Source organism: Strigops habroptila, chromosome 5 (genome assembly GCF_004027225.2).
Source record: "Strigops habroptila isolate Jane chromosome 5, bStrHab1.2.pri, whole genome shotgun sequence".
NCBI classification, from domain to species: domain Eukaryota; kingdom Metazoa; phylum Chordata; class Aves; order Psittaciformes; family Psittacidae; genus Strigops; species Strigops habroptila.
Window position 1 is genome coordinate 71,639,723 of NC_044281.2, and position 20,644 is coordinate 71,660,366.

The 20,644-nt window shown below is 51.9% G+C and overlaps 1 protein-coding gene across 2 annotated transcripts in view; it reads left to right on the forward strand.

Annotated features, from left to right (window-relative positions):
• The first annotated feature begins 3,495 nt into the window (after window positions 1–3,495).
• MXI1 (MAX interactor 1, dimerization protein) overlaps window positions 3,496–20,644 on the forward strand; it is a 57,681-nt gene continuing 40,532 nt past the window's right edge. The window contains exons 1-2 of one of the 2 annotated variants that reach the window (XM_030488778.1): window positions 3,496–3,842; window positions 14,720–14,852. In XM_030488778.1, the coding sequence (XP_030344638.1) occupies window positions 3,659–3,842; window positions 14,720–14,852 (317 nt within the window). In that variant the 5' untranslated portion in view covers window positions 3,496–3,658. Of the gene's footprint in view, window positions 3,843–13,612; window positions 14,058–14,719; window positions 14,853–20,644 lie in introns of those variants that run through there. The other variant, XM_030488779.2, reaches the window with a different exon arrangement.

Consider the following 20,644-nt stretch of genomic DNA (forward strand, 5'->3'; position numbering starts at 1 on the left):
TTCGGCAGTGAATCCACCCACCGAGAGATGTGCTTTTTCCTGCTGGCACAATGCAGTTTCAGACCATATGTATGCTTTCCCTTCAGGGTGGGCAAGCAAGAATTCTTTATTATTTTTATATCAGTACTGCATAGCAACTACTGTGAAAGGCCAAGTAAAAACGGCAAAGAACGAGTAAGAGCCAAGAGGAGGTTGTGCCAGCTCACAGCCTCAGAGAGAGAAAACTTACAGTTGCAAAGATGGAGAGCGAGGGGGGACCCACAGAGCTCCACTTGGTCCCTCCACTTTTGTCTAAGAAGCAACTCCACCATTGCCTTGCAGAGAAGAAATTGATGATAAGGGCGAGCTCAAAGGTTGAACAAAGGAGAAGAGCAGGAAAATAAAGAGTCCTTAACTGGCTGGTTTTAGGAGGCTGCTGTGGATGAGGGTGCTGTGGACCATGGCTGCTGGATGCGTGGAGCTGGCGGTGCTGCAAACCTCTCCCTTATTGCTCCTTCTGTGTTGCCTCTTAGATATCTCCATGTGCTTTCCCCTGCCCACCCTTTTTTTGCAATGTACCTCCAGCCCATATGCCCTAGAAACTTCATTCCTTCTGAGCCAGTTCCTTTGGAAACCCTGCCCTTGGGCCATTCCCTTGGAAATGCTGGTATCTCCCTACCCCATTCCCCAACAAATGCCACAACCCTCTGCTGTCCCAAGAGCAGACAGGACAGGCAACTGTTCATGCACCTCCCAGCATCACCAATGGGCGAGAGCCTGAGCTGTGCCTTGCCCTGGCCTGTCTCTGAGTACAAGCACCACAGGAGATGTCCAGGCACAGTCTCCGATGCTCCATCAAAGCCTCAACCATGCATCTGCATCCCAGGATTCAGATGGGAGCTGTGATCTGGGGCTGCTGTAGCAAAGCATGAGCACAGCCGGGCCAATTCAGGACCCTGCTGCTGGTGGCCAAGGATGGACACCCAGAGAAGGTATGTTACAAGAAACAGAGCATCGAAGGGCCCAGGGCACAGTCCCCCTCAGCCAGGGGTTGTGGGGCTCGTAGCTGGGGCCCAGAGCTGGGCCAGACCCACAAAGGTTCTTGGGGGTGTCTTGGGACACCCTGCAGCCTGGCCGGAACAGCAGAGCTGCTTTGAACCCTGCCAGGGCAACCTGCCTCAGGGGCACTTGCTTTCCTGTGTAGAACTACCTTTAAAGTAAAATGATCCTGGAATTAAGCTAGAAGGGAAAGGAATCCAAATCATGATTAATCTGGCTTCAAACCTGGGGGTGTCACACTGGGAAAAGCAGTACTGGCTACTGACGGCTGAATCAGCGCCGATCCATACAAAGCATTCAGAAAATCCCAGGAGAAGGGTGGTGCAGGTGCAAGAGGAGGACCAGGAAATGCGGTTAGGTAACAGATGATGCTGCTTTTAGGCACAGGATCTGCAGTGTGACCGTACACATCCGCATCTTCTTCTGGGAGAGGGGATGAGATTTTGAAATCACCTGATTTTTAAGCAGTGTGGTGCTGGCTGCCTCTGCTGCCTTGGATGTGTTTTCAGGAAGGACTTCAAGCTAAGGTCATGGAAAGCCGCCTTCTCCCTGCTGGTGAGCAGGCAGAGACTTTCTGCCTGGTGTGTTAATGGGAGTGTTTGCTGGTGCACGCTTGTAAAGCAGGAATTGTATCTTATCTCAGCTAGTTAGTGGAGTTAATAAAAGCCAAGTCCATTGTGAGTCCTTTGCTTGCTTGGATGCGCTTTATGGCTCTGCCTGGTTCCCACCTCCACCCCTGCTCTGGTCAGCAGCTGAAATCCTGCTCTTCTGCATGGCCACATGCCTGCAGGGGCCGAGCACACTCCAGCCAGGCAGCAGCATGCCATCCCGCTCTGCTCCCAGCACACCAGGCTTCACCTCTGCTTTCCCCGCTCTTCTCCAGGCCACGTCTAAATCCAGCTGATGTTTTGTCCCCCACTTCCGAATTTTCCAGGGGCTTCCCATCTCTGAGCACTGCTGATCCATCCTGTGCCATCCATCAGTACATTGCGGGTGGCAGTAGGAGCACCCTGCCAGGTGCAGTGACCGAGTCGTGGTATCTCAGACAGGGCAGGAGCTGTGTGGTGCTGCCAGCGTGGAGGTGCCACATGGCCAAGGGGAGAGGCTGTGCTGAGCCGCCCGGAAAGCCTGGCTCTGGCACGTGCGCTTCCCAGGACACATGACCCACGAAATCCTGCAGCCATGCCTCCCAAAAATAGCTCACCGGCCCCCACCAATTGGGAGCTGGAGGGACTTCATTGCATGAGCTGCCGTTTGGGGCATCATCCCCTCTTGGATGATTCAGGTCCCGTGACACCGCGGGCTCCAGGTACCAATTAACACTTACTGAGATGGCATCTTTTAAACACACCAGGACCTCTCTTCACCCCGTGCCTCCAGCCAGTGCTGGCTCCGGGGAGCCCCACGGCACCGGGCATTAGCACGTCCCTGCACCCCAGCACATCTCTGGGGCAATGCTTCACCCCGGCTGCTCCCACAGGGCTCCACGCTGGATCCAGACCAACCCGACCGGCCGGTCAGGAGGGGGTTTCATACTGGCAGCATGGCTTGGGCGTTGCTGTCACGGGTGGAAACGGAGCCAGAAGGGGTGTCAGAGGGAGCCCTGTGCCAGCGGGGTCCCCTCCTGCTGCCCCCTCTAAGCTCCCAGACCTGATATCACAGATGGCTTATGGAAGTGTGAAGACTCTCCTCCTCCTCCTCAGCCTGGGTCAGGCCCCGTGCTCTCTCCCCAGGATGCAGACGCTCTTTCTCCGCCTGCCTGGCTGCAGAGCAAGGGGAAAATAAGGATGCACTCCAGCCACGGTGTGCTGAACCCTGACCCTGCGTCTACAGGGATGGACACGGGCTGGGGGTGGCTAGTGCCCCCCCTGCCTGCACCCCAGCACTGATTTGCTTTGGACCAAATTCATTTATCAACCACTTTTGGAGTCTGAACCCAAAGAGGGCTGTATGGGGGGAACAGCTCAGAAAAGGAGGCGGCATTTGATGTTAAACCGCTGGTGCTTCGTGCCGCGGGGGTCCGTGGACATTAGGGGCTGTGCCTGGCCCGCATCAGCCCCAGGGCCCCCCAGCCCGCTGTCCCCTCGGGTCCCTGAGCAGTGGAGGACCCTAGGGCAGTGGCGGGAGGTGACACGGGGTGACAAGAGGCAGGGCCGGCCTTGCTGTGCCTCTGCGTCCTGGAGGCGGGTGCAGCGGGGCTCCCACCGCCACACCGGCACCCCCAGCACCGTGCCACCACCGACTCCGTATCCTGGGGGTCGTTTGCTGCTGCGGGGGTTCAAGGCATCCCGGGGCCCGCCGGTACCCCCCTCCCCGGGGCAAGCCCGCCCCAGCCCCGTCGCCCGCTCCCCCCGCTTCCCCTCCCCGCACCCCGGGAGCCGCGCAGCCGCCGGCGCTCGCACTCCGCAGGCGCGGCCGGGCCGGGCCGCCCCGCCGGGGCGCGGGGGGGGCGGGACGGCGGCGGCGGCCCGTGGGACGACACAGCGGCGGGGCGGGCGGCGACGGCAGCGCTAGGACCGCGGCGGCCGCCGGGCTCGCCGGCAGACGGACGGGCGGACAGACGGGCGGACGGACAGGCGCGCACGCAGCGCCGCACAGGGAAGCGGCGGCGCGGCGGGGCATGGGGAAGCGCGGCCGGCCGCGGAGGGAGCCGCGGGGCGCAGGGGAGGCCGGCGGGGCCCGGTGCCCCCTCGGGGACATCTGCAACACGAGCCCCGCGGCGGGCATGGACACCTTCCTCTACAACGTGCAGGTGCTGCTGGAGGCCGCCAGCTACCTGGAGCGGATCGAGAAGGAGAATAAAAGTAAGTGCGGGCTTGTGGCCGCGGCCGTGCGTGACCCGCGGAGATGGGGGGGGGGGAGAAGGCGGAAAAGAATAATAGCGCAAAGTTTTGTCTGGGTGCAGGGGCCGGGGACGTGGTGACAAAGGGCGCAGGGGCTGGCCTGCACCCCCTGCGGCGGAGGCACGCGTGGGACCCCCCCCCGCGACCGGGGAGACCGGGCCCGGGGGGAAAGTTTGGGATGGAGAGCGGAGCGGGACGGGGCGGGCACCTCCGCTTCCCGGGGGGAGCCGGGCTCGGGGAGGGGACGTGGAGAGGGGACCGCGGGGAGCCGGTGGCGGAGCCGGAGCGGCGGGGGAGGAGGCGGTGACACGTCCCCGCTCCCCCCGCCGGGGCATGGGCAGAGTCACGTAGGCAAGAGGCAGCGCTCGCCAGGTAGCCGGCGGGGAGGGCAGGGCAGGGCGAGCGCCCGGTGCGGGGCGGTGGCCCAGCCGCACCGCCGGCCTCCTGCTCCGCGGGTGCGGTGGGGTGCGCGTAGCCTGCGCCGTTGCGCGTTCGCCCTGCGGAGCGGTGTGCGGCGGGGGCTGCCGGCGGCACCGCGGCTGCAGGAGCGCGGCGCGAACAAAGGGTCCGCCGAGCCCCGCGGCCGATGCGCGCACGCGGAGCCCCGCGCAGCGGAGCGGACACCCGCGGCCCCGCCGCGCCGGCTCCGCCTCCGCGGCCACATGGTTCGCACATGGAGCCAGCCCGCCGCGCTCATTGGTGGAAACCACCCGGGGGGGGCGGAGCCGCTCGGCCCGCTCCGCCAATGCGCGGCGGCGGGGTCCCCCTTGTGACGTCACGCGTTGCCGAGCGGGGCGCGGAGCGGGGGGTGCGCGGTGGGGGGTGGGGGATCGAGAGCGGGGTCCCCGGGGCCGCTGTTCCCCCCCGGGGTGTCACAAGCGATCGTGGCCGGGGCCCCGGCTCCGCTCCCCGCGGCGCTTCGCCCCTGTGCCCCTCGGGGTTCAGTTCTTCTTTCTTTACTCTCTATTTTCTGGTTATTTTTTAATTTCCTTATTTTTTTATGGTGTTTATTTTTCTCATTCATTTCCCCTCTTCCCCCCCCAATTTTCTTCTCCCCTCCTTTTCATGCCGTGTGCGCTGCGTCTTCCTTTCCGTTTAACTTTACAAAGGGATCAGCGAGTCCCTTACCACACGTCTCCATCACACCACCACCCTCCCCGTGTCGCTCATCCCCTATGGCACCTCTAGGTCCCACGGAGGGGACAATTTAGGGTGCCCTTGTTCTATACGCGTGCAGACTTCCAGAAAAAGGGATCCCGCTGCGGAGAAGCGGCTCTGCCGCTAAAGCCGTGGTGGTGATGGGCTGAAAGCCCTTGCTTTCCACTCGCCCAGAACAAATCCAGGCTGCCTTGCTGCTTTGGGAAGTTGAATTGATATTGGGGTGAGGGGGGTTCCCACGTGCTAATCGCTGTTTCGTAATAAATCTGCAAAGCTGTGCGGCTGAGGAGCTGAGCTGCGCCGCGGCTGCGAGCAGGGAAGTGACAGGAGTTACAGCAAAAACCATGTTTGTGTGTACAGGCAGCAGCACCGACAACGGGAGAACACCGGTTTGGGTTTGTTTTCTTTAAGAGTGCTCTTGTTTTGAAGGGGAACTGTCGAAATCACGGAGGGGTTTTTTGGGAGAGGGAGGTAGAATTTTTCTTGCTGCTGAGACAGATGATATCTGATGTTTTATACGCTCCGTTTATAAATGCGGCATTTTATGCAGCTCCTTGTTTGGAACTGGAAAATGAGCAGGACAGCAGGATGCAGGGTTTTTTTAATTGCTGAATTTTGAAAAGAGCTGTTTGCATCCAAACAGTTCCATTCCTGAGCACTTGTTTTCACCGAAGCTTTCACTGACAATCATCACGGTCACAGTACTGAAAAGCCTCACTTTTATTAGGCAATTCTGCAAAGCCTTTCAATATTTTAATTTGCAATCAGGACATTTTAGATTGAAAAGTCCCGTTTAACCAAAGGCTCGACTATCGAACGTGCTGTTCAGAACGTGACCGTCGTAAACCAGACAGCTTTTACGTGTTGCTCCCAAACAAAGAAAAACGCTGCTGGGATTGGAAAACAATCTCTGAGCATTACAGGCCCTGTCTAAACTAGGGAATAGCTGCAGGAGCAGGAGGGTTGTATCCTAACGTCTATACATGGCCTTACTGGGAAGAGATTTGCATGCAGAGCTCAGGTTATTGCACCAAGAGGATGCTGTGCCCCTCCATCTGCCAGCGCAGGAGGGGTTGTTCAGCGCACCCCGTGCTGGCGGCCTGGCAGGGACGTTGGTAATGGCTGGTCACTCCTCGTTGCAGCCTCTAACCTGGCAATTAGCAATAAGCCAGGAGACCAGCTCAGAAAAATTTGGTGATGGAGAGACTGTGGCCAAACTCGGTCGCTCTCCTGCTTCCTGCAGGATGCCCAGGTCATTTGACCGCGGGGCTGTAAGGAGCTATTTTGGTGTTACTCCCAGCAGGAAGGTAGGTGGCTGAGTCACAGCCCGGTTGGGCTAGGTGCTTACACGTAGGGGAATGACAGTGCTCTGCCCCCAGGAAACAGGGGCTTAAAAAACCAGAGGTAACAGGTAGATGTTTGTGTCCTCCTGGACAGGACGGGGGATGGGTTGGGGCTGGGTGGAGCGCTGGGATGCACGATGGGGTCAGCATCACAGCTGTGTGGGAGCTGAAGGGCTTCAGGAGCTGAAGGCAGGGATTTATGGAAGGGCTGGTATGGCTGGATGAGCTGCAGAGGTTTTTCTAATAGTTTTACACAGTTTCTAATAAACCACACTCAGTATCCGCATCTGTTCTTCCAAGCCTTTGGTGGCTGTGCCAGCTTATCTACCTTTTTAAAACACTGTCCCAAGCAGGATTGGATCCTATTTGGTATAGAGGCAGAGACAACTCTGTCTCTTGTGGATCCCAGCTCTTGGATATTCCCAGTGTGCATGTCACACCTTATGGTGGTAGAGGAGCCACTACGAGGCCCTTCTGAGCCCCCAAACCCCACCTCTGCCCACAGGTTGGAGGTGCGAGGTGGGTGCTGAAGCCTTCCATGTCTAGGGCAGGGCTTCCAGTTAAGTTTCCTACCTGCTTGGTGCCCAGGGAGAAATGAGGAGATGACTTTTTTACATTTATAGGTCCCACATCCCATCATCATGGTTGTGAATAATAGCAGAGGGCCCATGGGTTGTGCTGGATGGTGCGGGAACATAACCATAGGGCTGAGAGCCACGGAGCGGAGTAGGATGTACCGTCAGGGCTATGGCAGGGGAGAATATGCTTCAGGAGTGCCCTTTCAGCACCAGCAGTGAAACCACCCTTGGTTGTATTCACTTGCCTTCAATAATATTGGAGTAGAAATTACTTATTTCACAGTGTTTGTATTACAGTCGTGTTATCAGACTGCTTGGCTAAACTGGAGTATTTTAGCTACTGAAATATAACTCGATTGTTTTTCCAGTTGAGCCTCTGGAAATGAAGAACAGTGCTGCCTGCCTGCTTGCTGCAGTTCTCCTGGCGAGACCACAAAACCCAATCCCAACACACCTTGCTAACTGACATGTACAGGTTTCCAAATGACCTGTTTCTAGAGATTTAAGCTTGGTATCTAAGGAATAGAAATGTCACACAAAAAAAAAAGTTTACAGTGGCTGTTTTCAGCAATGAAAGTTGTGCTGGGGGCAGCTCTGTTGGTGTATCTGTAACCTCTGCAAATGCCACCTCGTGCGTAAGCGTGCCTGGAAATGTGTAGCAGCTGAAATGCTGGAGTTTGGAAGATGTTTTTAGAGGAACCTGGAGTAAACTCAGCTGAGGTTTAGTATGTGCCAAGCATCCCTTTTGTATGTGTGGACTCATGCGTTTGACAGTAGGAGTTGCATAAACATGTGATGAATTCTTTGGATGGGATGACTTATCTGTAATAGACATGGTATGTAACATATACTGATCTCACTGCAGGTACAGACCGATGTTGCCACATCCTCTTCTGAAAGCATGAAGGCAAGCAAGCCACTGTGACAGTGGTGTCCTTATTCACAAGCCTAGTAGAGGTGTGCACACATGGGACAGTGAACTTTGGCCTCTCGCAGAAGATAGCTACATCTTCTTTAAGTGCTGGCTATGTTTATTGACCTTCTGACCAGGAATAACAAATGGGTGACCTTAGATTTGTCCTTTGCTCCTGAATAATCCTTTCTGAAGGAGAGGAAAACTGAGCCTTGGGGGTGAGACAACAGTATCCTCATCATGAGGCTCTTCCCGTTGTTTGTGTGCTGCTTGGGGTCTTTTTTTGACAAGCTAAAGTGAAGAAGTATCAGAAACCTCTAATTAGCAGAGGGCAAAAGGAGCCGAGACTGCCTTTAGCCTGTGTGCAGAGCTCCCATTGAACCAATGAGAGCTGAACACACGGCTCAAGGTCAGTATAGATGGTCTTGGGTCTTACAGTGATATGATTTATGGAGCAGTCCAGGGCTCCTTTATTTATATATTTTCCACCCAGCTCACAATAAACCCCTTTCATTCCTCCTGGTTTGTGACCTGGCCACAGTGATTCATGTGTTAGCCACTTCCAGGTTGGGTTATTTTGACTCATGCTGTTTGGACCTCAGCATAAAATTCAGAAGGAAGCCACAGCAGGAGAAATGATAGGGCAGAGGTAAAACCATGGGGCTGTGCCAGGAGCGCAGCTGAGAACCGCTCACATCCCTTGTCAGCAGAGCCTCCTGAGAGCTGGCAAAGAAGCACTTCTGCTGTTGGAGGAAGTATCCCACCTTCTTATTTAGCTGAAGGACTCCGTCCGCTATATGACGTATTTTTTTCTTACAGGAGGTCCTCTTACTCAATTTTGGATCAGTCAAGTGACTTAACCAAAGTCATAGAGTAAGTCACTGACTCAGAATAAACTGGGGCACAGCACAGGTCTGAAAACAGAGCAACACGTCTCCCACAGGAAAGGAGCAGGCAGCCCAAAGGGCCAGTAGACCTGTGGATTTTACCTTTTTGATTGGCAGAGCTTGGTCTTTGAATCAGAGTGAGGTATGCAGCATGCACTTTATTCCTCTTTAAAGTCTTGGATATCCAGGTGGTTTGGCTCTGAAATGCCTGTCCTTACTGGTGGATGGGTTCCAGGCACCAGTGGGAGTGCTGAAAGGGATTATCTGATGCCTTGTGAAAGAATGAGGCTCCTGGATGAGAAATGAGGCCACATCCTATAGGCTGTATAGGTCCCTTATGGAAGGTATTGCAGGCATTGGAAGGGTGTTGAGTAGGTGGGACCTGGGATGTTGTCCAGCCCGCTGCTACAAGTCCTCCAACGCTGAGCTGTTACAGTCATAAGTACAAGAGACATGGTTGTTACAGTGTGTGCTAATAGGTGGGATGTTAGATATGCCAGAGATGATGTTCACCTGGATAGGAGAACAGGGGGTTTATGGGTCTGCTGTCCCCAGAAATTTGGGGAATCAGTGAATTGTTTCACTGCTTTGGGAGCAGCGGAGAATTGTTCGTCCTGGGGATCTCTGTTCATGCCTTGGTTGCAGGAGTGTTAGGTGTCAAGGCTTTGAAAGCAATATCAAGTCTTTGCAGGGTTTGTTTGAAGGTGGGCAAAGGAAGCTCGTACAAATTCCTTTGCCTGCCTTTGCCATCTTTATGTTCCTCCCAGAGAGTGCAGAGAGTTGGGGATAGGAGGATTTCAGAAAAAGCTGAAGAAGGGATGGAAAACTAGGCGGTTTAGCCAAAGGGATTGCCCTTGTTGAAAATAACTTCCACATTGCAAAGCATTGTGTAATTTCTAAACCTTGTGTCCAAAGCAGAGGGTTGGGCATCTTGATTCGTGAGGTATGTTCCTGTTCCACCTCTAGCTTAGGGTGTTTCTTCATACGAGCAATTATGCTGCTTACACCTCAGTTTCCCTTCCTGCAGAGTGGAAAGAAAAGAGCTAAAGTCACTGCAGGTTTGAGAAGCTTAAAACATTACTTTCTGGAAAGCTCTTAGAAGATTTCCATGATGGAAGATGCTAGTTTAATGCAAGCGATGGTGATGTTGGTGAAAAACAGACCACATCTGTTCTACTTGATTAAAATAGTACAGCAGCGTTTCAGATGTAAATATTAATTGATTTCTTCACTGCAGATTTCTTCTTGGATATTTAAATTGTTGCTAAGGAGGAGGGAAAGGCTATCAGGGAGATTAACAAATCCATTATTAAGGCTGGAAATGGAGGGCTGCCGAAGTGCCATTTAATAAAATGTAAAAAGCCCCTTTCTAAAGGGCGAAGCAGCAGAACACACAATGAAAGTGAATCACAGCTGCCAGAAGGGATGCCAAGCAGCAAGCACTTATAATCAGAAAACTGTACTTACAGATCATTTGGAGCCACTAAATTAAATGATCTCATTCTCCCCTAAAATACTCTTCCCTTAGCCCCTCCCCAGCGTTGCCTGTGGATTGCTCAACCACATTTAAAATGTGACTTTGGGGGCTTTTGGTCAGCAGTTGAAAAGCATTGGGCTCTTCGTGCCATTCACTTTCCACCCACTTTTGTTTGTGTCACATACGACTCTGGCGTCTTGCAGGCTGACCTGCCCACACGAGCACTTGGGATGGCAACTGAAAGGTTTTGCAGGTCTGCTTGGCTCGGTGGTTGGCTTGTCTGCCTCTTTAGGGCTCCTTCGTGGGGAAGATGTCCCACAGCTCATTCTCAAATTTGTCTTTGTTTCACAGAGATTTTTTCTTCTAATTGTACATTGTTTACTTCAGAAACAAAGACTTGGAAGCTGAGCTGGTGTGTAAATGGAAGAGCTGATGGTACATCGTTTCACACAGAACCGATCCTGCTGTTACTTCATTCCAGTGCTGATTTCATTCACCGTGTGTATTGTGTCCCCCTCCTTCTTACTCTTTCATTTTGTAACTTAAACTTTGGCATCAGGAGGCTGACACTTTGATGTGCTCCTAAACTTCCTCTCCATTTTCCAGCTGTGGCTTTACGTGGGTGATCCCTAGAGTGGATTTACTGAATATGCCATCAGAAAAGCTAGTGGTAGTGGATGCTGACAGGAACTCATCTTGCAGTGATTTTGGGGCTTCATCATGTGTTTTTCATGAGGGGAGACTGGGGGTTGATGTTTAGTATTGCTAATCCTGAGAGGCAAATGGCTCCCTGGTTTTGGAAGCAGGTTAGAGGAAGCACAATTACAGCCCAGAAATGCTCTTGTGTTAACGGTGCTGTTGTGGAGGGGTCTGTGCACCTGTGTTCTTTTCTCTTTGTGAGTAATCCAAGATCACACAAATAGTCTCTGAGACTGCTCAAGTCTGAAACTTTCCATGTGATTGTAACTATCTGCTCTATCTGCAGTTCCCAGCGTAGAAAAAAGAGGTGGAGAGAGAGATTATACTTCCTACCCTGAGTTCTCCTCCAGACAAAAGCCAATCTTTACATGAGCTGTGGTCTGGCTCAGTGTAGTTATGTGAATGGAGGCTGTCCTGCCTGGGCGAGGGCTGGGGCTTGCTTTTCCATAGAGCAGGATGAGGGAGGCACGTCCCTGAAGGTGTCGCAGCTTCCTGTACTCTTCAGCGATCTCATCTTAAGAGAAGCAAAACAAATCAACCCTTTGAGATTGGGAGATGAAAAGGGCTGTGTAAGAACTGAATAGTGGTATTATTTTTACCTCCATCAGCTGCAAGCCTGCAGTTTTCTGAGGAAACCTCAGAAATGGTGAATCAGCAAAATGTTTTTAAAGAAAAGTTAGATACCCTGAATCCAGCTTTTTTCAGGCCTTCTTAAGTTGAGTGCTGCCGACTCTTGCAACTTCATCACGAGTCTCCCAATACTCTGTGCTCTGCTTAAAGCTCTTGCTATCAGACATGAGCCATTAATGGAGAATCTCATGTTTTCTGGGGGTTTTAAGGTACTTTTCCAGCTCCCATGGGGGAATGCTTACAAATGTAACCTGCCTAAAGGTTCAGACCCATGAAAATAATCCCAATGAGAACTACAAAACAATCCTTGGAGGGTTTCTAAGTCAGTATCACTTTGAGATTCAGATTATTACACTGAGCCTTCTGAGTCTGATTTTGAATGTTCTTTGATTGCGCCCTTTGAGAGCAGATCAAATATTTTGGAGACTGGTATCATACAATTGAATGTTAACAGGTTTTTAAGATCTATTCCAGCAAACGCTGAAGCTGGTAAAATTCAGAGTTGAATAAGTGATCTCGAGGGCTTGTGCCCACGTGAAAATCAGGATGTAAGTACTTTATTAAGGTGCTGAGTGATCAGACTTCAAGGTATAGGTGTGATTGATAGTATTTGTTAAAACGTTGAGGTGGTCACTGTTGTTACTTGTTTACATGCTCCTTCAAATATAGTGAAGATTGCTAGCTGTGACATCTTCTATCATCTCCAAGGGTTGTGTTTGTGTTAAGAAATGGTGTGAGTTCCCAGAGCACCTTGTCTTCAGTTCCATCTCCACAGGCGAGATGTGGAAAGCTCCCACTCTGTGGCTGTAGCTTTGTCTTTTGTAGTCTCCTTGCCACAGTCCTGGCACTTTCACAGCCCTGGTGTCTGCAAGGGGAGGGATGAAGTGGCTGCAGGTCCCTCCTGCCTCTGAGGCTGCTAGCACGTCGGTGGAGCATGGAGCTCAACCTGCAGGCTTGTGGTGTATCAGTGGCTGCTGCCCACAGGCGCTTCTTCTGCAGTGGTCGAGGGGGAAGCTGTGCCCCACTCACCACCCTCATTTACAGCTAGGTGCATGGACTGTGAGCGCCACTGGCTTTGTGCCACTGATGCACCGGGGCTGTGAGCTGGCGGGGAGGGAGGAAGGATGGGGCAAACCATCACCACCACCCCAGGGCCTGGGTGAGCATGGAGCCAGCACCTCAGGGTCTGGGTGAGCATGGAGCCATCACCTCTGGGTCTGGCTGCTGTCACCTCAGGGTCTGGGTGAGCATGGAGCCAGCACCTCGGGGTCTGGGTGAGCATTGAGCCATCACCTCAGGGTCTGGTTACTGTCACCTCAGGGTCTGGGTGAGCATGGAGCCATCACCTCAGGGTCTGGTTACTGTTACCTCAGGATCTGGGTGAGCATGGAGCCATCACCTCAGGGTCTGGCTACTGTCACTTCAGGGTCTGGGTGAGCATGGAGCCATCACCTCAGGCTCTAGCTACTGTCACCTCAGGATCTGGGTGAGCATGGAGCCATCACCTCAGGCTCTGGCTACTGTCACCTCAGGATCTGGGTGAGCATGGAGCCATCACCTCAGGCTCTGGCTACTGTCACTTCAGGGTCTGGGTGAGCATGGAGCCATCACCTCAGGCTCTGGCTACTGTCACTTCAGGGTCTGGGTGAGCATGGAGCCATCACCTCAGGCTCTGGCTACTGTCACTTCAGGGTCTGGGTGAGCATGGAGCCACCGCCTCAGGGTCTGGGTGAGCATGGAGCCACCGCCTCAGGGTCTGTCCACCACCACATCAGGGCTTGGACTGGGGCACCCCCATCACCTCTGGGTCTGGCTACTGTCACCTCAGGGCCTGGGTGAACATGGAGCCATCACCGCAGTCATCATGGCACGCAGCCCTTGGCCCGGGGCGGGGGGCTCTGGACCCCCACGCGTGGGTCCGGGCGGGTGTGTGGTGTCCCCGCGTGGGGCCCGCAGCGCCCGCAGGCGGCGGGCGGGAACTACATTTCCCAGGCAGCGCCGCGGGCGCGCTCCCGTGAGCGCCGGGCAGAGGTAAACAAAGTGGTGCGGGGCGGGGCGGGGCGAGGGGCTGGTCCCGCCGCGGGGCTGAGGGGCCGCTCCGGGTGGTTGGGTCCTGGCAGGGCCCGACGTGGGGTAAACCCGGGGCGGAGCCGGGCGGTAGGACGGGTCTGGGTCAGGAATAGCTGTGGCCTCCGCGGGGAGGAGGAGGATCCCGCTCCTTCCTCCGGCATTTCCTCGCCACCTCCGTGCGCCCATCCCAGGAGAGCCACCCCCCCCGCCCCGGGCCGGTACGGAGAGGGCTGTCGGTGTGAGGAGGCCCGGGGGCTGGGGAGAGACGGCGATCCCGCGGTCCAGCCCCCCGCTGCCGCCCCCGTTTCCAGCGAGGGGGCGGAGGGGGGCCCGGGGCTGCGGAGTGCCATGGAGCAGGTCCAGATGATCAACATCCAGCGGCTGCTGGAGGCGGCCGAGTATCTGGAGCGGAGGGAGAGAGGTAATGGGGGGGAGGACGGGTGCTGGAATAACAGGCGGGGTGGGGGAAGCGGGACTGGGGTCAGAGATCCCTGTGGAAGGGGTGAGAAGGGGATCAGAGCGAGTGTGTGCTGGAGGTGGTAAACCCCGGCAGTGAGGGGTTTGAGGAGGGACAGGGCTGACCCGTCCTCCCGGAGGTGGTGGCTGAGGTGGAAGGTGGAAGACGGGGAGATTGAGGTGGATGCGACTTCTGGAAGGAAAAGTGGTGTTTGGTGTCAAAGTTTCCCACCAGGATGGGGGTGGGTGGCTCTGGCTTTGCAGAGACCTCGATGGCACGATGAAATGTGCCTGGTTTGCCCGGTTCAGATAGCTCAGACAGGAGCAGAGAGATAAGGTGCTCTCTGGGCTGTCCTGTTTTGATGTTTTCAGGTGCTTAAGTGGTGGTGTCCTTCCTCCAAGGTTGGCAGAGCCTGTATATTCCCCTTCCTCTTTTCTGCACCTCCCAGTCCGCTTCCCTCTGAATACATCATCAGTCATTTCCCTGAGCTGTTGTGGTTAAGGGCCTCCCCAGCCTGGCTGGCGGGGCAGTGGTGAGGCCTGCCTGCTGCTGACTGCTGGTTTTTACCTCTTTCTTTTTTTTTTAATGACCTTTTTTTTATGCCCTGCCTGTTGATTCTTATGCAGAGTGCGAACATGGCTATGCCTCAACCTTCCCCTCAGTTCCAAGTCCTGGACTACAAGACCCAAAGCCCACGCGGAGGCTGAGCCGGGCAAGAAAACACAGCGGCAGTGGCAGCAATGCAAGTCTTGCCAACAGGTACGATGCGGGCAGGAACACGTGGGGTGCAGGGAGGATGGAGCTGGAGAAGAAAGCTGGAGGCAGAGGAGAGAAACTTACCCTGTGGGGAATAGGGGAAGAGTCTGGTGGGGGTTCAGAGCTGGGAGACACAAATACAATGTCCATTCTAAGTCCATGGCGCTGAGAGCAGAGGGGACACAGGGGAGCTGTATCTGAAGTGGCACTGCCAGCTGTCTCTGTGCCAAGGCTCAGATGCTGCAGAGGGAAAGGGAATAGGGAGATCTGTTCGTAGGGTTGAGGGAGGAGGTAGGCAATAGCTACACCCATTATGTACAGCTGATGTCTTTCCAACCCAGAAGTCACTGCTTTTAAGGGATAGCGTGCGTGCAGCCCGGGTGCTCTGGGATTGTAATGACAGGCATGATCTGAAGCAAGGAAATGATATTTTGAAATGGATCCCCTACAACAAATGGGAGAAAGGGAGATGACTGGCTGCTATGTACAACATGTTAAAAATTCAGTTCAGGAAAACGAAGCTGTCTTTCACTCTGCCTTTCGGGGCAATGGGGTTTCCCAGCTTTCTGATTGCTGGGTGATTGTAGAACTCCATGTTTTGACAGTTCTCTCATTATACAATATTTCTTGGTTTCTTAAATGTAGAAGAGACAACAGGATTAAGCCTGTCACTTGGTGCTGTGGTGGAATCTGCCTCTCCCCTCGAGTTCTGCTCTTTTTGTTTTCTTTCACTTCATTCTGTAGAATTGTTCAGACCTTGTGGAGACCTTGTGGGATAGAGAAACTTCAGAAACATGAAGTATAATTTTGAAAATGTAATTGCAAGCTTGCTTTTACTGCAGCAGGGCTTGTGCAATCCATAAAATAGTGGCAGGTGGCTCAGGTGATTAAAGCTTTCTTAAGGCCATGGGGAAGTGCCTGTAAAGGCCTAAGGGAAAGGTGCCTTTGCTTGCAGTGATTCTGCTTCTGCAGCATTTGTTGATAAAGGTTCTTTGAAGTGATGTTAGGACACCTTGCTGTGGGGAGGTTTTCTTCATCAGGATCAGCATATCCTAACCTCTTTGTATGCTGTGTGTTTGTATTTACATCCCTCTTTCATCCAGCCTCCCCTGATTTCAGAGCAGTTGTAGTCCTTAACTTTTCCCCATGAACCAAAGTCCCAAATCCCAGTGTGTTGGGACTTTGTGTTGGGAAATTCTGGCAAATGCTGAATTGAGATATGCATTTTTCCCCTCTAGGTTTCTCACATACTATTTTTCCATCCCACACCTCTTTCTCTCAAAGGCCTTTGTCATGGCAACCTGCCCTTCTCCAGAGGAGGGCTGGAAGCACAGCCCCCTCAGGAGCTCCTTAGCACCGAATCCAGCAGCCTGGAGGCTGGAGAGGGATGCAGAGCACTCCCTGTCCCTGGGGCCTGGGTGCTCTCATGGGGCACCTTTCTGTGCTGAGACCAGCCCGCTGGGCTGTTTTGCATGACAGCCTGAATGTATTGATGTGGGGGGAAAGGCAAGAGAAGCAGAAAAGATACTTTCTAGTGTTCCTGAAAACCTTCATTATTCAAGAAATACTGAGGCCAAATGAAGATTTGGAGTGAGAGTGTTACCCATTATGGTGCCTCCTATGCTTGTTTCTGCCTCAGGGAGTGACCAATGTCAGGTCTGCTCCAGGCAGAGACCAGAGTGGGTCTTTTGGGGAGCTCAGATCTTACAGACACAGTTGGAAATGGAAGTTTTCTTTTAGCACAAGTCGTAGCAGCTTGCACTTGCTGTAGGAGATGGCAGGCCTTCCAGATGGCTGCAGTGCCGGGAAGTGACAACTGTGAAGTTCAGGATGCCTCCAAATTCACTGCAGTGTGTTTTGTGTGATGCTGAGGATAGCATCAGCCTTGTTTAAGGAAGGCTCTCTATCACCCCTTCCTGTTAAAATCAAAGGGACAATTCAGTATGTTCTGTCTAGTGGAGTTTGAATGGACTTTGAATTAAACATCAAGCCTTGATGAGGGGCAAACCTTGCATTTCATGTGTGGACAAGAGATTTTCTTAGGTTGCTTTTGTCTCAAAACGTTTAATTTTGAGAAGAATAGAGAAATTCTGCATTTAGATCTTGTGCAGATCTTGTCATTTAAAGGCCTCCTCTAAAAACATCTCTCAAGCAACCTTGGCAAAACACAGTTGTTTTCTTTTTCTTCTTCATTTATACACTTTTAGAAGTCAACATGTGTGCATTGCTCTTGGTCTTTATTGAACCAAATAATCCACGATTATGTGGCTCAGGGTATTTACAGAGCCTGGATGCGCTGTAATTCATAGTTTAAATCGAAGCATTTCCCTTCAGGATTTGCAGCCCAGCACACGAGCTCTGTGCTGTCATGGCACAAACACCCAGAGAAGTCCTGAGGAAGAAGCAGCCCAGCTCTGGATATGGCAATGGTAGAGCAAATCTTATTCTTATAGAATCATAGAACTGAGATGGTCTCCCAGCCCCAGCAAAACAGTTTTCTACCCTGAACAGAAAAGAGATAAGAGGGAAAACAGATAAGAGGGAAAACATTGCTTCATTATTTCTCATGTTCATGATGCATTTTTAAAGGAGGATGTTTTATCTCAGTTGTGCAACCAACAGCAGATATGCTGCAGAGGGCTTCACCTCTGCAATCCTCAGGACATTATCTGTAGGGATGTGCAGTGTTTTACGTGGGCATTTTAAAGACCTCGTGGTGCATGCTGAGGGTTAAAACCTGGCTATATTTAAACCTGTGCAGTCTTGGTTTAGTCAGGGATATTTAGGTACTGAAAATGATCCACCTGCAAAAATATGTGGAGAATCGCAGTCTTTGTGACCTGGAGTTCATAAGAAACACAGGAAACCTTTTTGTTTTAAATCCCATGTAACACACAGCTAAAAGCAAAACCCCAAGCAGCTCAGTTGGCCAAATTTTTTTCAATTAGAATTTAATTTTACCTCTTTTTTTTTTTTTTTTCATTTGCTCTTGACAAAAATATCTTCTGGTTTTTTTAGACTGGGATGAAAAAGGAACAGAGATTTATTGTAACATACAGGATCACTTATTTAATGTTCAGTCCTTCCGAAGACGTTTGTGGAGCAGAAGCTGAGTTCTGTAAACTTGCTGGAGAGGTGAAGTAGCCCATGCTTGGAGTCCAGCTCTGTGGGCACACAACATCAGTGTCACTGGAAACTGCTCCTAGGGACCCTCCATGTGCAGTTCTAAAGAGACCCAGTGATTTGAAAGGTTCATTATAGTTAGTTAGGATTAGACTGGGTTGATATTTATACATTTTGGAAAATAATTGAGAAGACTTTTTAATCAATTTAAATCGTTGTGTCAGCAGGAAATAAAATGAACAGCAGGGATGCAAAATGATTTCCCCCCCCTTAGTACAGTCAGTTTAATGAAGTTAAGATTTATAATGGAATCTGAAATTACGTTGCAATATTAGATTGTCATTTGTGTTTTGTTTTTATTTAGCCTCTCAGGCATGCAGAAAAGCCTGTTAGTTTTTGGCCTGATCCTGGGGAAATGCCAAGCTCCCTCCCAGCAGCACTAGGAGCCCTCAGCTCTCCCGGGACAACTGTGTTGTTAAGGACACTCAAAGAATCTATTGCTCAGTTCCAGGGGGGAGGGTTTGATCTCTGTCCAGTTTCTTTTTCCTTTCACTTTTCTCTCTTCCTATTATCCTCCCTTGTGTCCGAGGCTGCTTCCCAAAGGTCTTTCAGACATCTATATCCCGGTTGCAGGTTGGAATCAGCAGCTGTAATGGGTATGGTAAGGCATTTTGGACACGGTATCTTAAAAGTTTGGGTGTCTGGGTTTCTTTGCTCTTCTGGCTATTCTAGTGGTGCAGCTCATTTTCTCTGTCGTTGCACTCTCTTCTGCCACATCTGAAACTTTTTTTACACGCTTCTAAATCCCATCACTTGGTTTTGTGCTTAATCTTCTCTGTAGCCCTCCACTCTCGTAACCTTTGAAGCTGGTTTTTGAGGGTAGGAAATGGGCTTTAAGCTTAGTTTGCTCACAGTGTCCCTGAGCAAGGATCGAGGGGGCAGGTAGGTTTGCATTAGGTGCCTCATGTGATGGCTTCACGTGCTGCAGGCTCACAAACAGGTGCAGGAGCTGAAAGGATGTGGCATGTGTAGCTGCAAGTCAATCTTGGCTGTCTGGTGCATGAGAAAGCCTGATTTCCCAAGAGCAGCAGTGCTGTGCAGCTCAGTACCTCACTGTGCAGGGGAGGAGTAGGGAGGCTGCTGAACACTTGCTTAAGCACAGTTTTAAATATGTCTTTTCTGTCAGAGGAGGTTCCCTGCCTCCCCGTTGCACCGATGGTTGAGTACCTGTCAGTTTTCAGTCCTTCCTGCAGCCTCTGGAGTTAGGACAGTGCTGATTTTATTGGGGCAGAGGAGGCACAGGGGGCTGAGTGGTTTCCCTGTCTTGTGTCAGAGATTCCTGAAAGAGCAGATCGCTGTGTCAGCCCATGTTGGTCTGCTATTCTGCACAAAGCCCCTACCCCTTTCTTCCCATCGCAGAGGTCTGATCTCTGAGGCTTTGTTGTCAGCTTTGCTGCCTCCTTCCCTGTGTCAGTTGTTACTTGTTTCTGGATGATACTTTGTTTATTTGCTGGTGAGTGCTTTCTTTTTGCAGCCACTTGCACTCACACCGGATCACACCTTACTCCACAGCTACTGCGAGCTGAGTTTTGACTCGCTGGGTGTAGGTGGGTTAGAATCTGACCCTTGTGTAGTGTGCTGGGGACAGAGACTGCTTTCTCTCTCAAGTCTTGTAGTGCCAGGGAGCTTTATTGATGGCTCAGGACTTGGCTTTGCTTCATAGAGTACAAATCCACGTGTGTAAACCAGAGAAGGGAGGAGATTTGCTGTGCCATGTTTTGACTTATGCCACGTTGTGACAAATGTACGAACAGTGGGATTACTGCGTGGAATCTTCATGCTGCTGTTGAAATTTTGGCTAGAAAGAGTTGGAGATGGGATCTTGCCTTCCAGTAGAGAGCATATATATGAATATGGTGGTTAATTTTTCAAGAAGGGAAAACTGGACATGGCTGAGCTGTTAAGGAATCCCACTGTCCTGCAGGTTTGTACTGGAATATAGTTGATGAGAGCATGTTGGCAGGTAGGGCTGCAACTCAACACTATTCAGCCTCTGCACATCCCATCTGCCCATTTGATGTAATTTGCCCCAATGCAATTTGCAAGTGTAGACAAGCGAGTCACAGTTATGCTGGAGTTTCTGTACCTGCTGGCAATAACTTCTGCCTTTCCTTGTCTCTGCTGATCTACATCAGAAGCTGAGATCCTGCCAACAATTTGGGAAGAAAAAAAGTTCCCCATGGAGGCGAGGTTTTGTATGCAGCATCTTCTCAGTGATGCTTGGCTTTGCAGTGCAACTGGCAGCTTACTAGACAAAATACAGAAAGTGAGGGTGAACCCAGCAAATGGCATGAGAAGCATAAACCCCTACTCCCTGGAGAGGAAAGAGGCCTCCAAAAGTGCTAGGGCTGATGTAGCAGTTTCCATGGGGGATCCCACTGTGTTCCCCTTTGTTACCCTCTTTATTTTATAGCCCTCCAAGAAAGATGATCCTGCAGAGCTGCAGTTGCTGCTTTCCTTTGTGTATTAGTACCATAGCCATCCATAGGGACATCTGCGTGGCAGGGAGTCTATGCAGAAACCCGTGATTCTGGGATGAATTTATACTTTGATACCTTCAGTAGGTGTAAAATGTAATTTGTGGTCTCTTTAGACTGACTGAATTGTGCAAG